This window comes from Marmota monax, unplaced genomic scaffold, assembly GCF_021218885.2.
Source record: "Marmota monax isolate L192 unplaced genomic scaffold, Marmota_monax_Labrador192_F-V1.1 WCK01_AAM20220418_F8-fsc00225, whole genome shotgun sequence".
NCBI lineage: Eukaryota > Metazoa > Chordata > Mammalia > Rodentia > Sciuridae > Marmota > Marmota monax.
Window position 1 is genome coordinate 2,145,063 of NW_026694524.1, and position 13,338 is coordinate 2,158,400.

General features: G+C 36.8%; 1 protein-coding gene across 7 annotated transcripts in view; it reads right to left on the minus strand.

The window, feature by feature from the left end:
- Positions 1 to 13,338, minus strand: part of Kdm6a (lysine demethylase 6A) — a 256,255-nt gene that overhangs the window by 98,262 nt on the left and 144,655 nt on the right. For 6 of the 7 annotated variants that reach the window (XM_046420182.2, XM_058571463.1, XM_046420179.2 and 3 more), the window contains exon 5: positions 8,834 to 8,892. In XM_046420182.2, coding sequence (XP_046276138.1) covers positions 8,834 to 8,892 — 59 coding nt within the window. Of the gene's footprint in view, positions 1 to 8,833; positions 8,893 to 9,790; positions 9,811 to 13,338 lie in introns of those variants that run through there. The other variant, XM_058571464.1, reaches the window with a different exon arrangement.

Consider the following 13,338-nt stretch of genomic DNA (forward strand, 5'->3'; position numbering starts at 1 on the left):
ACTTCCTGTTGGAGAAGAAGAAACTTCACATTCTTTTTAACTGATCAGTTCCCCTCATTTAATACAAAATACACTATGCAAATAAATTAAAGTTCATTTTCTTTCTTAATTTTTGCCCATTTTTCTCTCCTGTGTGTTTTTTCAGATTTTCTCAACTGGGGAAACAATAAAACAAGTATGTGTGGGACAGGGGAAGATGGAAAGAGGTAGAGAACATAGGTAAGGTTCTAATTTTGGTTGTCATTGACTGCATTCATATCTCACCAAAATAAGTGTAGTCAGAACCTGGTCTCTGCAGCACAAATTACTAAATCACCAACAAATACAATTTTTGCTGACTTCAGAACTTTTGACTGACAAGAGAATTTTAGAACATAAGAAATGGATACCAAAAACTATAAAATACTTTTATGATACAATGCCAGAAAGGTTCATAATTTTTAAGCATATTCTCTACTACAATGAAAAGTGCATATTGCTGTCTACACTATCATTGGCATTGTAAATTATAATTTGAAAAAAAATTTATACCAACAAAATTATTTCTATAGAGTTTTCAGTTTAGATTATTTTCATTTAACATCTACCATTGTTAGCAATTTAAAGAAGAAAATGATAGAAAGTTAAAAGTTCAACAGTACTACTTCCAAAAAACATATGCATGTGCTGAATGTATGTTAACACGGTTATTTTTAATAAAATTTCTATAAAAACACAGTTTTTAAAAGCCCTTTACTGTAATAAAAATATTATTATCATTAACTAAATATCCCTAGCATAGTTTTAGTACCCTTGAAAAGAGGCATAATAAACTTTAAGTTCTCTGGGGTTAATAAAGCTAAGCCTGGAGATTTCCCTCAGGGATACATGAAAGGGTAAATGAATTAATTGTACAACATTTCACACTAATTAAAAAGAGAATATTCGAGCTCTAAATCAGTAATAATACACACACAACACATATATATTTTCACACATATATATTCAGAAATTTAGAGATTATTTTTAAACGACACAATGAAAAAGATTTGGTGAAATAATCAGAGTCAAGTAGGTAAGATTTTAAAAAGTGAAGATAAAAAGACAAGGCAGACCAAATAGTAAATGGCACCCACAAAGTCACAGTGGTTCAAAAAATAAATTTTAAAAAAATTACTAATTACTTTGAGGACGTTTTTAAGGAAATGTTAATACAATGTGACTAGTACAAAGAATATATTTAGAGGAATACTATGCTAGAAGGGTGAGGTTGAATCAAAAAGTACTATAAATGTGAGTCTAGGTTAGAAAGATGATGCACAAGTTTACTGACATGAATGTTTGGTAATGTATTACCTCTCCTGCCTCTTTTACCCTCACTATTCACTCTTCATTTTAATCCCTCCCTTACTGAAAGATTTATGTTTTTATACAGTTTTTCTGAAGTTTGATTAATCAAAACCCTTCAGAATTCTGACAATCTTTGCGTCACTAGTAAGCATAATTTATCAGAACTGCTTAGTTAAATCTGCTAGTTTTTATAATAAAATGCCAAATTAAAAAAAAAATCTGTTAGTTTTTTCAAAACAGAAGTGTCCATAAACTCAACATGTTAACATCAACTGTTTTACTTTAATGGAAATAAAACCAAACTTTCAATCTAAGAGTGTGTTTATATTATGATAGCTCAAAACTATACATTAGAGTGTTTTTTATCAGACACTGTGCTAGATGAGCCTCAAGATCAATGGTATCACAACTACATAAGGTTTATTATGCACTATTCTCTTTCATTCTACGAAAAAGCTTCAAGATCATCACTAAATTCACTATTCTTTTTCCCTACTGCACTTAAAGTATTGACCATACAGGAGAGCGGAAATTCTTACACTCTTTGGGAACACCTATGATTAGTGCAGTGTTGTGGGGAAATGAATTGTAAAGAAACTTTACTAGTTAGGTGTTAACATTTCTTTTTTGAACTCATCTGTACTCCTTTCCCCTAATCATTCTTGATGAAAACGTAATAATTATCACTACATTTCCTTATCAAACTGTTAGTTAGATTTGGAAACCTAATTTCTATAATCCTATGCCTGTAGCACAGACTATTCTGATATTCAAAAGAATACAAAAGGTTATAGGCCAAACTTAGTTAATGGTTTTTAGGAGGATGTATTCAGGGTATGGCTATAGGCTGTACTGGGAAGAATAGTTTGTTTCCTTCAGTTTTATTTTTTTAAAAACTTCATTGTTATCCCCCCTCAGCTACCTTTTTCTGTCAGTCTTTCCTTTCTCTGTACTTCACTTCCTCTCACTCTAGGGTACAGAATTCTTGCCAAAGACAACTTCTTCAGTTCAAGGTACCCTTTCAGGTGGCAATTTAGGGCATGGGGTTGATATGCATGCAATGTAAAGGAACAGCTTTATAAAGACCCGTTTCTAGCTCTTTGCTGTAGATATTTTACCATGTGCCTCTATGTCTGTTTTTCTTCTTCTAGAAATCCTTTTTAATGTTTGGTCCCAGATTAATCAAGCAACAGATGATGTAATGTACTACTTTACGACATGGGCTCCTCCAAAAAGAGGCTTAGAACTGAAACTGAAAAAAATGACCAAACAATTGAACTAATCTAAAAGCTGACCAATAGAATCAACTCTAAAAGAAAAAAGGGTAGCATAATCTGACAAGAAGCAAACAAGTTAAGAGCAAGACTATAGTTTAAAAAACAAAACAAAACAAAATTTGCTTTTAACCAAGTTAAAATTGAGTTTAACCAAGCCAAACTCACATGTTGGTTACACATTATTATAAAATATTTAATCTTATTTGCCGGCTGATGATTGGCTCACAGCGGCCCCAGCAACATCTACCTGATTGGCTCCTCGGCCCCAGCAACATCTAGCTGATTGGCTCCTCTGCGGTGATGCTCATTGGGCTGTTTCCCTGCCCTTTCAGACCACGGAGCTGCTCATTGGGGGACTTTCTTGGCTCCGCCCACGTGACCCAGACAATCGGCCTCAAGAGCAGGAGGATTGTGGGAGGTGGAGAGAAGCTTGGAGGGAGAGAGAGGCTTGTGGAAAGCCGGTGGTGGCAGTTGAGGCTCTGAGGGTTTTTCCTGAGAGACTGTTTTGTTTGGCGTGTGTGGTTCTAAAAATAAAGTTAGTTTCTTTTGACAAGTGGCGATATTTTTGAATAAAAAAAAAAAAAAAAATATCGCCCGTCCCTTCGGAACGGCGCTTGCCCATCTCTCAGGACCGACTGACCCATGTTTCCGGATTCGGGGATCTGAACCCGACTCCCTTTCGATCGGCTGAGGGCAACGGAGGCCAATCTACACCTGTGGAGCCTAATGCCTTGGAACCTCTTTCTACAGTACGACTGGAAAATTTATCATGTAGGCTGGGTATTATTAGTAACTGTGCTATTCTATCTCCTGGTGAAATTACTGATATACCCTTTGGAGAACTGGCTATAATTTTTATTTCACCTTCATAATCGCGATCAATTACCCCAGGACTTATCATAAGTCCTTTTAGAGTAGAAGAGCAGCGTCCCAATAATAAGCCTACTGTTCCTTTGGGAAGCGGTCCTTTCACCCCTGTGGGAATGATTTGAACTCCCATCTCTGGAGTTAGTACTGCTCTGGCGGAGGCGCAGATGTCCAACCCTGCGCTCCCTCTGGTTTGTCTGATGAGGGATCTGATGGACAATGTGTCCTGGGCACTACCCTGATGGGGTTGCTGGGTTCCTCCAGTGCTCCGTATGTTTGTGGTTTCGGGCCCCGGAGCATTGGGCCCCCCTATCCATTTTTTGGCAATGGAGCCTGATGCCTTTCTCCACGATATCGTGGATAAACACCTGGTCCTTGTTCGTTTTTTGATAATGGAGTACCCTCTATGGTGGTTTGAGAACGGCATTCATTAGCCCAATGTCTCCCTCTACGGCATCGTGGGCAAATACCTGGTATTCTACTCCTTTGATACCTAGTTTTGTTAAACCCTCCTCCAATGGGGCAATTCCTTTTAAAATGTCCTGTTTGTTCACAATTGTAGCATGTTCTTGGCCTGGCATCTAAAGCCTGTTTTATTGCAGCTGCCACAATTTGCCCTTATTCATTAATGTCTCTGGCATCTAAAGCCTGTTTTACTGCAGCTGCCACGACTTGTTCTTGTTCATTAATGTCTCTACATAATTTAATATATGTGTTTAAATCTTCATGTTTCCATGGTCTAATGATATCTCTGCACCAACGATTCGCTTGCTCATAAGCCAGGTGTTTTAGTAATGGCATTGCTTGTTCTGTATTCCCAAAAACTCTGGTAGCTGTTTGAATAAGCCTATCTACAAATTCAGCATAAGGTTCATTAGCTCCTTGTATTACCTTAGATAATTGACCTTGTAAACCTCCATGTCCTTGTAAAGTCTTCCATGCCTTAATTGCATCTGCAGCAATTTGTGAGTATACGCCAGGATCATATGCAATTTGTTGCTGCTGATCCTCATAAGGTCCCTTTCCTAACAACATATCTAGATTTCTCTGAGGATAACCAGCTGCTGCATTTCACCTAGCCGTCTCCTTGCAAAATTCCTCATTGGCAACCTTCCATAACAGGTATTGTCCTCCATTTAGCACAGCTTTACACATATTAGCCCAATCTGCTGGCGTCATGTTCAAGTTGTTAATGGATTCGACCATGCTTACAGTGAAGGGTGCTTGAGGACCATAGGTTGTTACAGCCTCTTTTAGCTGCTTCACTGTTTTGAAATTTAAAACTTGGTAAAATCGCTGCCCTCCTGCCTCAAATACAGGGCATGTTAATATTTGAGATCTTGTCTCAGGATCCCAACTATCAACTGCGGGGGTTGGGGACCTCCCAGCATATGGAGGTGGCCTTGTTAGTTGGACACTTACGTCCTCTGGTGATAGAAAGGTGTTAGTAGCAGTCTCCTGTTGTAACTTTCCCCCTGATGGCTTTTTCTGTTTTACACTTTCTTTCTCTGTCTGACTAGCTTGAGAGGCCTTCTCTTTTACTTGAATCTTTTCCTCTGTCTGACTAACTTGAGAGACCTTCTCTTTTACTTGAATCATTATGTCTTCTCCTTCCTCTACCATTGTCTGAACTGAAGGCTTTGGACTAAGCAAACAAGATATGAACGTCCACAATGGCAATGTGCCATCTGGCAGAGTCCCTGGGCTTTTCTTTTCTATTCTTTTTAAATCTTCACCATGATGGTTCCATTGTGATATATTTAACAACTCCTCCTTAAAAAGCCATGGGCTACATTTTTGTATTGTATCAACGTATGCCCTGATTGTTCTTGATTTTACTGAGATGCCTCCTTCCTCTAACAATTTACTTAACACTCTTTCAGTTTGTTTTTTACTAATTTCTGATCCCGTATTTCTACTATAATACAACCCAACAAGATAACGCCTGACAAAACTGAAACAGAGTGAAACAAAATTGGAACAACACAAAATCATTATAATAGCCTCCTGAAATGTCCATCTGTCCTTTCTCCCTATCTGTTCCTCAGATGTGAGCGGTTTTTCTTCCATCTTACACATCTCCAGGGACAGGCAACTTAAAACAAAAGTGAAACAAAATAACAAAAGAAGAATCTTAAAATGGCTACCCATCCTCTCGCCCTGCCCTCAGGGGCGAGCAGTTCACTTACCCTCAGTCACTCCCCGTGCGAGCCACCAAATGCCGCAGTCTGGCTGGGCACAATCAGGAGCCACTTGTCAAAAGAAACTAACTTTATTTTTAGAACCACACACGCCAAACAAAATAGCCTCTCAGGAAAAACCCTCAGAGCCTCAACTGCCACCACCGGCTTCCCACAAGCCTCTCTCTCCCTCCAAGCTTCTCTCCACCTCCCACAATCCTCCTGCTCTTGAGGCCGATTGGCTGGGTCACGTGGGCGGAGCCAAAAAAGTCCCCCAATGAGCAGCTCCGTGGTCTGAAAGGGCAGGGAAACAGCCCAATGAGCATCACCGCAGAGGAGCCAATCAGCTAGATGTTGCTGGGGCCGAGGAGCCAATCAGCTAGATGTTGCTGGGGCCGCTGTGAGCCAATCATCAGCCGGCAGCTGGAAGTTTGCTGGCAGCTGGAAGTTTGCTGGGGCCCCTTCAGCTGTGGCTCTCAACACTTATTGAATGCCAACAGACACCATAACCAAATACCAAATTTTGCTTAAATTATACATGAATCAGAAATACAACACTGAGCCATCCTAGGCAAATTCTCTGTGCTGACAATGGGGGGGGCAGGGGGGAGAGGCACGCGTGCAGAGGCCATTCTCTTGTCTAGAAACACTGTTCAACACCCCCAAAGAATCTGGTGTGTAATTAAAATTTCCTAACCCCAGTAACCAACAGGCATTCACAAATATAACACAAAACTAGCTTTAACCTAAGTAAGTTCCTACCACTTAAAACTACTCTAAACCTTTCACTAAGCACTACCCCATGCTTTCTCATTTTGTAGCTGTTCAAGAGACAACAAGTTGAGGCAGAAACGTTAAGTATAGTTTGTGAACGAACATTTAATCAGCAAGAGAGAAAACACATAGGGTAAATTCAGACAATAAATGTATTATTTTAGGAAGTAGCTACAGCATTGAAAGTCAAAACATGAGAAAATGGTGGTGACTAAGACAAGATCAATAAAGCAGAGGGCACTTATTAATGCACACATTGCTCATCCTTTTATTACTCAATTTTATTTCTTAGGTTAACCTAAATATACAGAAATTGTATGTAGGTAAGGAATCAAAAGAGGTAATAATTTTCCACAGCTATAAGACCCTTAACTTAACATGAACACATACTTATTAAAGCAATCAAACTTTGAACTGATGACAGCTTCCTCACTATCTTTATGTTCTTATCTTAAATATAGAGGGAAGCTCACAAGTTACCACTGGTATGTGGGGGAAAAAACTAGGTGAGCTGGTATGAGGTATATATAGCCATTCCTCAACTGTTCCTTGCCTTGGTTTCCATTTAAATTATTTCTGGCATACCATAAAAGATAATCAATGTGCCCCAAGATAACAACTACAAATACTGATTAAAAATAATCACTTGAGGATGGGTACAGTGGTGCACACCTGTAATCCCAGCAGCTCAGGAAACTGAGATATGAGGATCACAGGTTCAAAGCCAGCCTCAGCAACAGAGAGGCACTAAGCAACTCAGTGAGACCTTGTCTCTAAATAAAATACAAAACAGGGCTGAGGGTGTGGCTCAGCTGTTGAGTGCCCCTGAGTTAAAACCCCAGTACAAAAAAAAAAAATCACTTGGTGTGTACGTACACACACACACATATATGCATGCATGCTTGGGGAATCTGATACACAACTTACTTTCTCCACATGCAAAAAGGAGAAACCCACTAAATTATCTCTAAGACCACTTCTCTGTTACAACTTTGAATTCTATAAGCAAGATTTTCAAGAAACGTTACCAAGTACTTATCCTTGGTTTTAAATATGAAACACAGAACATGATATTAGGAGGTTCAACTAACAACTGCTATAAAACACGAAAAATTCAAGAGAAAAATTTCAAAGCTTCTTTATGAAGATCTCAATTACTGGTTTCTAAAAAGCAATATTCTGAAGGATTATAATCCTCTATATACACACATAAGTGCTCTGTAATAATGTGGTTTCCATACATGATCAAAAGCCAACAGGACCAAAAGATAAGACCCAAGTAGGGAAGAAAAAAATCATACTATAAAAAGCCAGTCACATCCAATGTTTCATTTTTAAGGATACCATATTAAATCACTGCCAATGAATATGTGGAAGTTCTGTACTAAATACTCAGGATACATATCAGGTACATAAAAGAGTTATAACCTTCAGCCAAACACATAATCACCTTCCTCTGAACTCTCACTGACAAAGTTAAATACACTTCAAATTTTTAAAACAAGTTTATGCAAGGCTTTGCAGTTTAAAAGACGTATATTATTACATCTGAGCATCAAAATTCTGTAAAATACCTATGACTATAATGTCGTTTTCTTTTTATAAACCAATGAGAAAACAAATCTAGGGAAATTATTTGACTCAAGAGCAAACAAAGTGGCAATGTTACAACCAGAATGCCAATCTTTCAACTCAAATTCTATATTCTTTCCATTAAAGGAGCTATCTGGTAAAGAGAAAAATAACAATGGGACAAAGGCCATAGTAACAGAGCCCCACACTTTATAAAATCTTACACATTGCTATAAAAATTAATCTCCAACTCTGAAATGTTACCATTTTTCTTATAGAAGAGAGAATTAAGAGTTTATGAACTGGTACATAGTTATTAGAAATTGTAAAGTGGTAGCCATTGTATGGCAGGGAGGAGTCAGAAAAGGTAAAATTACTGGTCATCATGTATCAATAAAAATACTGGTCATCATGGATCATTTACCCACAGATCTTGAGATCATAGTCATTCTTTAGTTCAAACTAACCTGGGACTACCAGTCTACAATGAGTGAGAAATTTCAAAATGCTTCCTAATTTAAACCTTCTTTGACCAGAATCTCATATCAGATTCTTCTATATACACAATTCTAATAATCTAAGGCGAGTCAACACATCTGGAGGAAAAATCTAATCATTTCAATAGACTACTGAAAAATGTAGGGTTACTGACACAAAAATATTTTGTACAGACTATGTATGAGTGTGTGTGTGTGTATGTGTATGTGTGTACACACACATACACATACACACACACACACTCATACACACATAATCAAGCAAAAACAAACCAAAGAAACTAAAACAAACTATTTACTGGGAACAACTGGAGTTATTAGTTTTATGTCAACTTACCACTGAAATGCATTGTAATGGAAGTAGACCAAACCAAGACCATATAAAAAGGCAGCATTCTATAAAGGAAGGGAAAAAGAGACTTTTAGGAAAACCATTTATATCTACTGCATATGATGTAATTACTATAAAATATAGTATCCAAGATATTTTAGATTCTTAAAACTCTATCATGCATTACAATATATTTACAATATACTTTTAAACAACAAAATAACAATGATGAGTCAACATATGGCACAGAATTTAATCAACAAAGATACATTCTATTAAATCAAACTTATCAGCATAATTCTATCAGTAAATTTAAAATAAAAAACTCTTCTTTAGGAATAAGAAAATGCTAAAACTATGCTATCCTATTCTCTCTTGTTTGCATCTGCATTCTTTCTCTGTTTCTTTCTGCTTCTTGAACTGTTTTTAATTTTACGTTCAATATTGCTAGGAAAGTACTTAGAATTCAAAAGAAATACATAATATAAACCTAGACAAATCAGAACATCTAAAAAAGAGAGAAAGATAAATCACATGCCAAAATAACATGGGTTATTCTGGGTTTTAATCACATCTGATTCCTTCTGCAGTATGAAACAGAAAGATGCCAACATTTATCCTGAATCATTTTACCTCTGGTCTCCAAAGAGGAACTACCTACCTACTCCCTTTCTTCAAGAAAGGCCAACATTTGAATATCTAGTTTATGTTGTACCAATAACTAAGCAAATCTGTCTTAGTAAATCTTCTCTGAAACTTTCACACTGATTCATATGAACAAATTTCTCTAATATTCTGTATTTTAAATTAAAAATTTCTCTGATTACTAAAAGATTAAAAATTTTAAACTATTATTAAAGTAAAATGTTTTTTGCTATATAGTCTTCAGTTATATTTCCCAAGAAGTAGACCCTGAGACAAAGGTTTTAGAAGTTTTGGTTTAAGCCGTGCGCGGTGGCATACCTGTAATCCCAGTGGCTCAGGAGGCTGAGGGAGAAGGATGGCGAGTTCAAAGCCAGCCTCAGCAACTTAGCGAGACCCTAAGCAATTCAGTGAGACCCTGTCTCTAAATAAAATACAAAATAGGGATGGGGATGTGGCTCAGTGGTCGAGTGCCCCTGAGTTCAATCCCCGGTACCAAAAAAAAAAAAAAAAAAAGAAAGAAAAGAAAAAAAGAAAAAAAAAAAAAGAACAACAACTTTCAGTTTATTTGGGAAATTACCCCAGAAAATACCTTTTTTGAAAAGAATGAAGAACTAAGACAGGAAGGAAAGAAGTCAATAAAAGGATGCATTAGGGAGTTGATTATAGCTAGAACTAGGGCATTTATCCCCCAACTGCTGTCACTTTGCTGACTTGAGAAAAAGATGTTTAAAAGTCCAAAACATAAGTGTTTTCAACACGACTTTTTTTTAATACTAAAATGTGTTCTAGGATTACACTGTGCATTTCCTTTGAATTGTAAGTACTTCCTAGAAACACTTAAAATTGAAGTATATCACAAAATGTAATTAAATGAAAATTCAATTTCCCTAAGTTCTTATTACCCCCAACTTTCTGAATTAGAACATTATGTGACAGAGGTAGTCACAAATTCAGGGAAGTCACAAAGGTCTCAGACAACATCCATTTCAAAAATTCATACTAAATTTGTTAAAAATTTAGTTGAAATTGTTTTTAATCAGGATCATTCATTTGCTAATTCACCAACTGAAATAATTTTAAGCATTTATTGAGTGCCAGGGACAATACACAGGGTTGAACAAGCCAAAATGAATAAAATATTCCACTCTCAAGAAGCATGAAATCCAGGGAGTGAGAGGGGAGGCATAGATACTCAGGACGCAGGAGTAGTTAATTCAGAAAGTCGAGATTTGAAAGACCACTGTCTTCTTAGGGACATGGATAGGGAGGTTAGTGGTGAAGGGAGCAAGGCTTGTGTAACAACAGACAACAACCCAGTAGGAAAAGTGGAAATATGAGTTTATTGAGGGGTAGTTCCACTTTTATAACACATCCTACATTCTCCCAACTTTCTTATTTGTTCATACTTCATCCTTCAACTGAAATCTTGCTCCATCCTTATCACCCTATAAATTCTATCAATTTTTCAAAATCCATTTAAATGTTACCTTCCCCGTGAAACTTTGCTGTTCTACCTAAAACCAGGGTAATCTTTACAACCTCTTAATTTGGTCTTAGCAAAAAGTATATGACATTATTATTGTGTAATAATAAGTACTTAGGTTTCTGTAAAATGGTAATATCTATTTTTAAAGATTCTAATAACCCTATGAGGTAGTAGAAGGCTTTGTTTATAGAATGAAGAAACTGAGGATCACAGACTAAGGAACTTGCTTAAGAAGGTACTAAGTAGTAGACACAGAAACTGAACCTAGGTCAGCCTCTAGAGCTCACTTTTAAATACCGTGTTTTATTGTTATTGTTATTTAATAACTAATCTCTACTTCATCAAACAAAAATGCCACAACAACAGAAGTGCTAATCATCTGTGTCTATCCCTATTACTAGGTAGGACAATGTGCTTCAATACAGCAGAAAGTCAAAGATTTATTATATCCAATCATTTTGTTGTGTGCTCAGTCTCCTTGGGTGACCCAGACAAGCAGAAGGCCTGGCCCTTATCTACTATTAACTAGGAGATGAATCCCATTTTTCAATAACAAAAAACAAAGGTATCCAAACATTTATTGAGCACCTAGAGCTACAGCCGAGTTATAAGGTACTGTGAAGATAGTGATGACAAAGTTCAGAACACATTATGCCAAAATATGGCACCTTGGCATACAAAACATTTAAGCTGAAGAAATTTGAGAAATAGCTCAAGTAGGAAGGATTTTCTGACCTTCTGCTACCCTTCTCTGAAGAAGGTCATTTCACCCCCATTTTTGAGTTATCCCCCCACCGACCTCCCAAGATAAAGGGACACAGAGAAGAATCTGAACTAACAAGCCTTGCTAAGTTTCTCCCAGTCAGCTCATATCCTTTATCCTAGGACAGAGGAAGACTTTTATTCTTTCATCAAACCTAGCATAAACACACTCAGATTTAGCTGTTTCTTCATATCTTCCTTGTGAAGGCTCCCATGTCACATAAAATTCATATTAAATAAATGCGTGTACTTTTCTCTTGTTTGTCTTTTTATTACAGGGGCCCCAGACAATGCACCTAAAGTGAGTAATAGGAAATAGTTATTTTTCCTCTCCTATGGTAGTGAACAAAGGGGCGGGGTGCTATTCTCAATGAATTTATAATCTAATGACAAAAGATTTTTGAAGTTAAGGTCTAATAATAAATGCCAAGCTACAAACTTAATGAAGTATAATCAAGACTAGGAGAAAAGCTAGGATAGTACTTGGGTACTACATCTCAAGCATGGTTGGGAAAGAAATGGAAACATCTCAGCCAAGGGTCCTTAAAATATTTGGAAATAGTGAAGTATGAATTGCTATGCCCCAAAATACATATATCCCCTCCAAAAGTCAACATACTATCTCATCAAAAATGCTAATGGTATTCCAATTGGGTCTGTACAAAAGAATGAACTGAGTAAAGGAATTAATATGGAAATGAATTTGAATCTCATGTAGTCACTCTTTACTGTGAAGAGTCAGGGGAGCAGTTTTATGAAATTTGAATTTATAAAATGTGTAGAGTCCCCCGCCTCCAATCCATGGGGGCATAGGTTCCAAGACCCCAGTAGATGCCAGAAACTGCAGATAGTACTGAACTCTATATATGCTATTTTTTTCCTATACATACATACCAATGACATAAAGTTTAATTTATAAATTCAGCATAGTAAGAAATTAGCAGCAATAACTAAAAAATACAACAATTATAACAAACTGTAGTAAAAGTTATATGAATGTACATGCTTTTACCCTTTCTCTCATAATATTGGTTTTTTCTTGAGATCATGTGGGTTCCTCGCTCACTACATACTCCTAGTTTTATCATATGACCTGCAGTGTTGCCACAGAATACCAGAGTTAATTTGTCCTTCTATGTTTCGTGCCCTTGTGCCTCCTTTACATTTTTATGAATATAAGTTTATTGGGTATCTTTTTCTAGAAGGGCCAGATTTTGTCACAAATCAAGACTTAAACAGTGTCCTTAATCAACTTCACTAGATATGTGGCAGCAGCCTTTTCATCACAGACACAAACTCTCGGGAATTTTTATATTTTGCAGTCCAAACTTAATTCCTCAATTTTAACCATCCTTTACTTGAAGTAAATGGCTTAGTGTCACTCTTTTCAGAGGATCCTTTGCTGAAATCTTTGTATAGGCTCAATGCTTTCCAGGACAACCTGTTGCTGTCAATTAGAACATATTGTCTCCTATGTCTTCTGTCCACAAATTTAATATCCATATTAACTAAGCACTTATCACATACTTACATACTGTAACCAAAATTTCTGCAGTTTGAGGTGTGATAGCAAAAGTAGTGTGAATTTCTTTTTCCTTCTCCACAATTTCAGATAGAG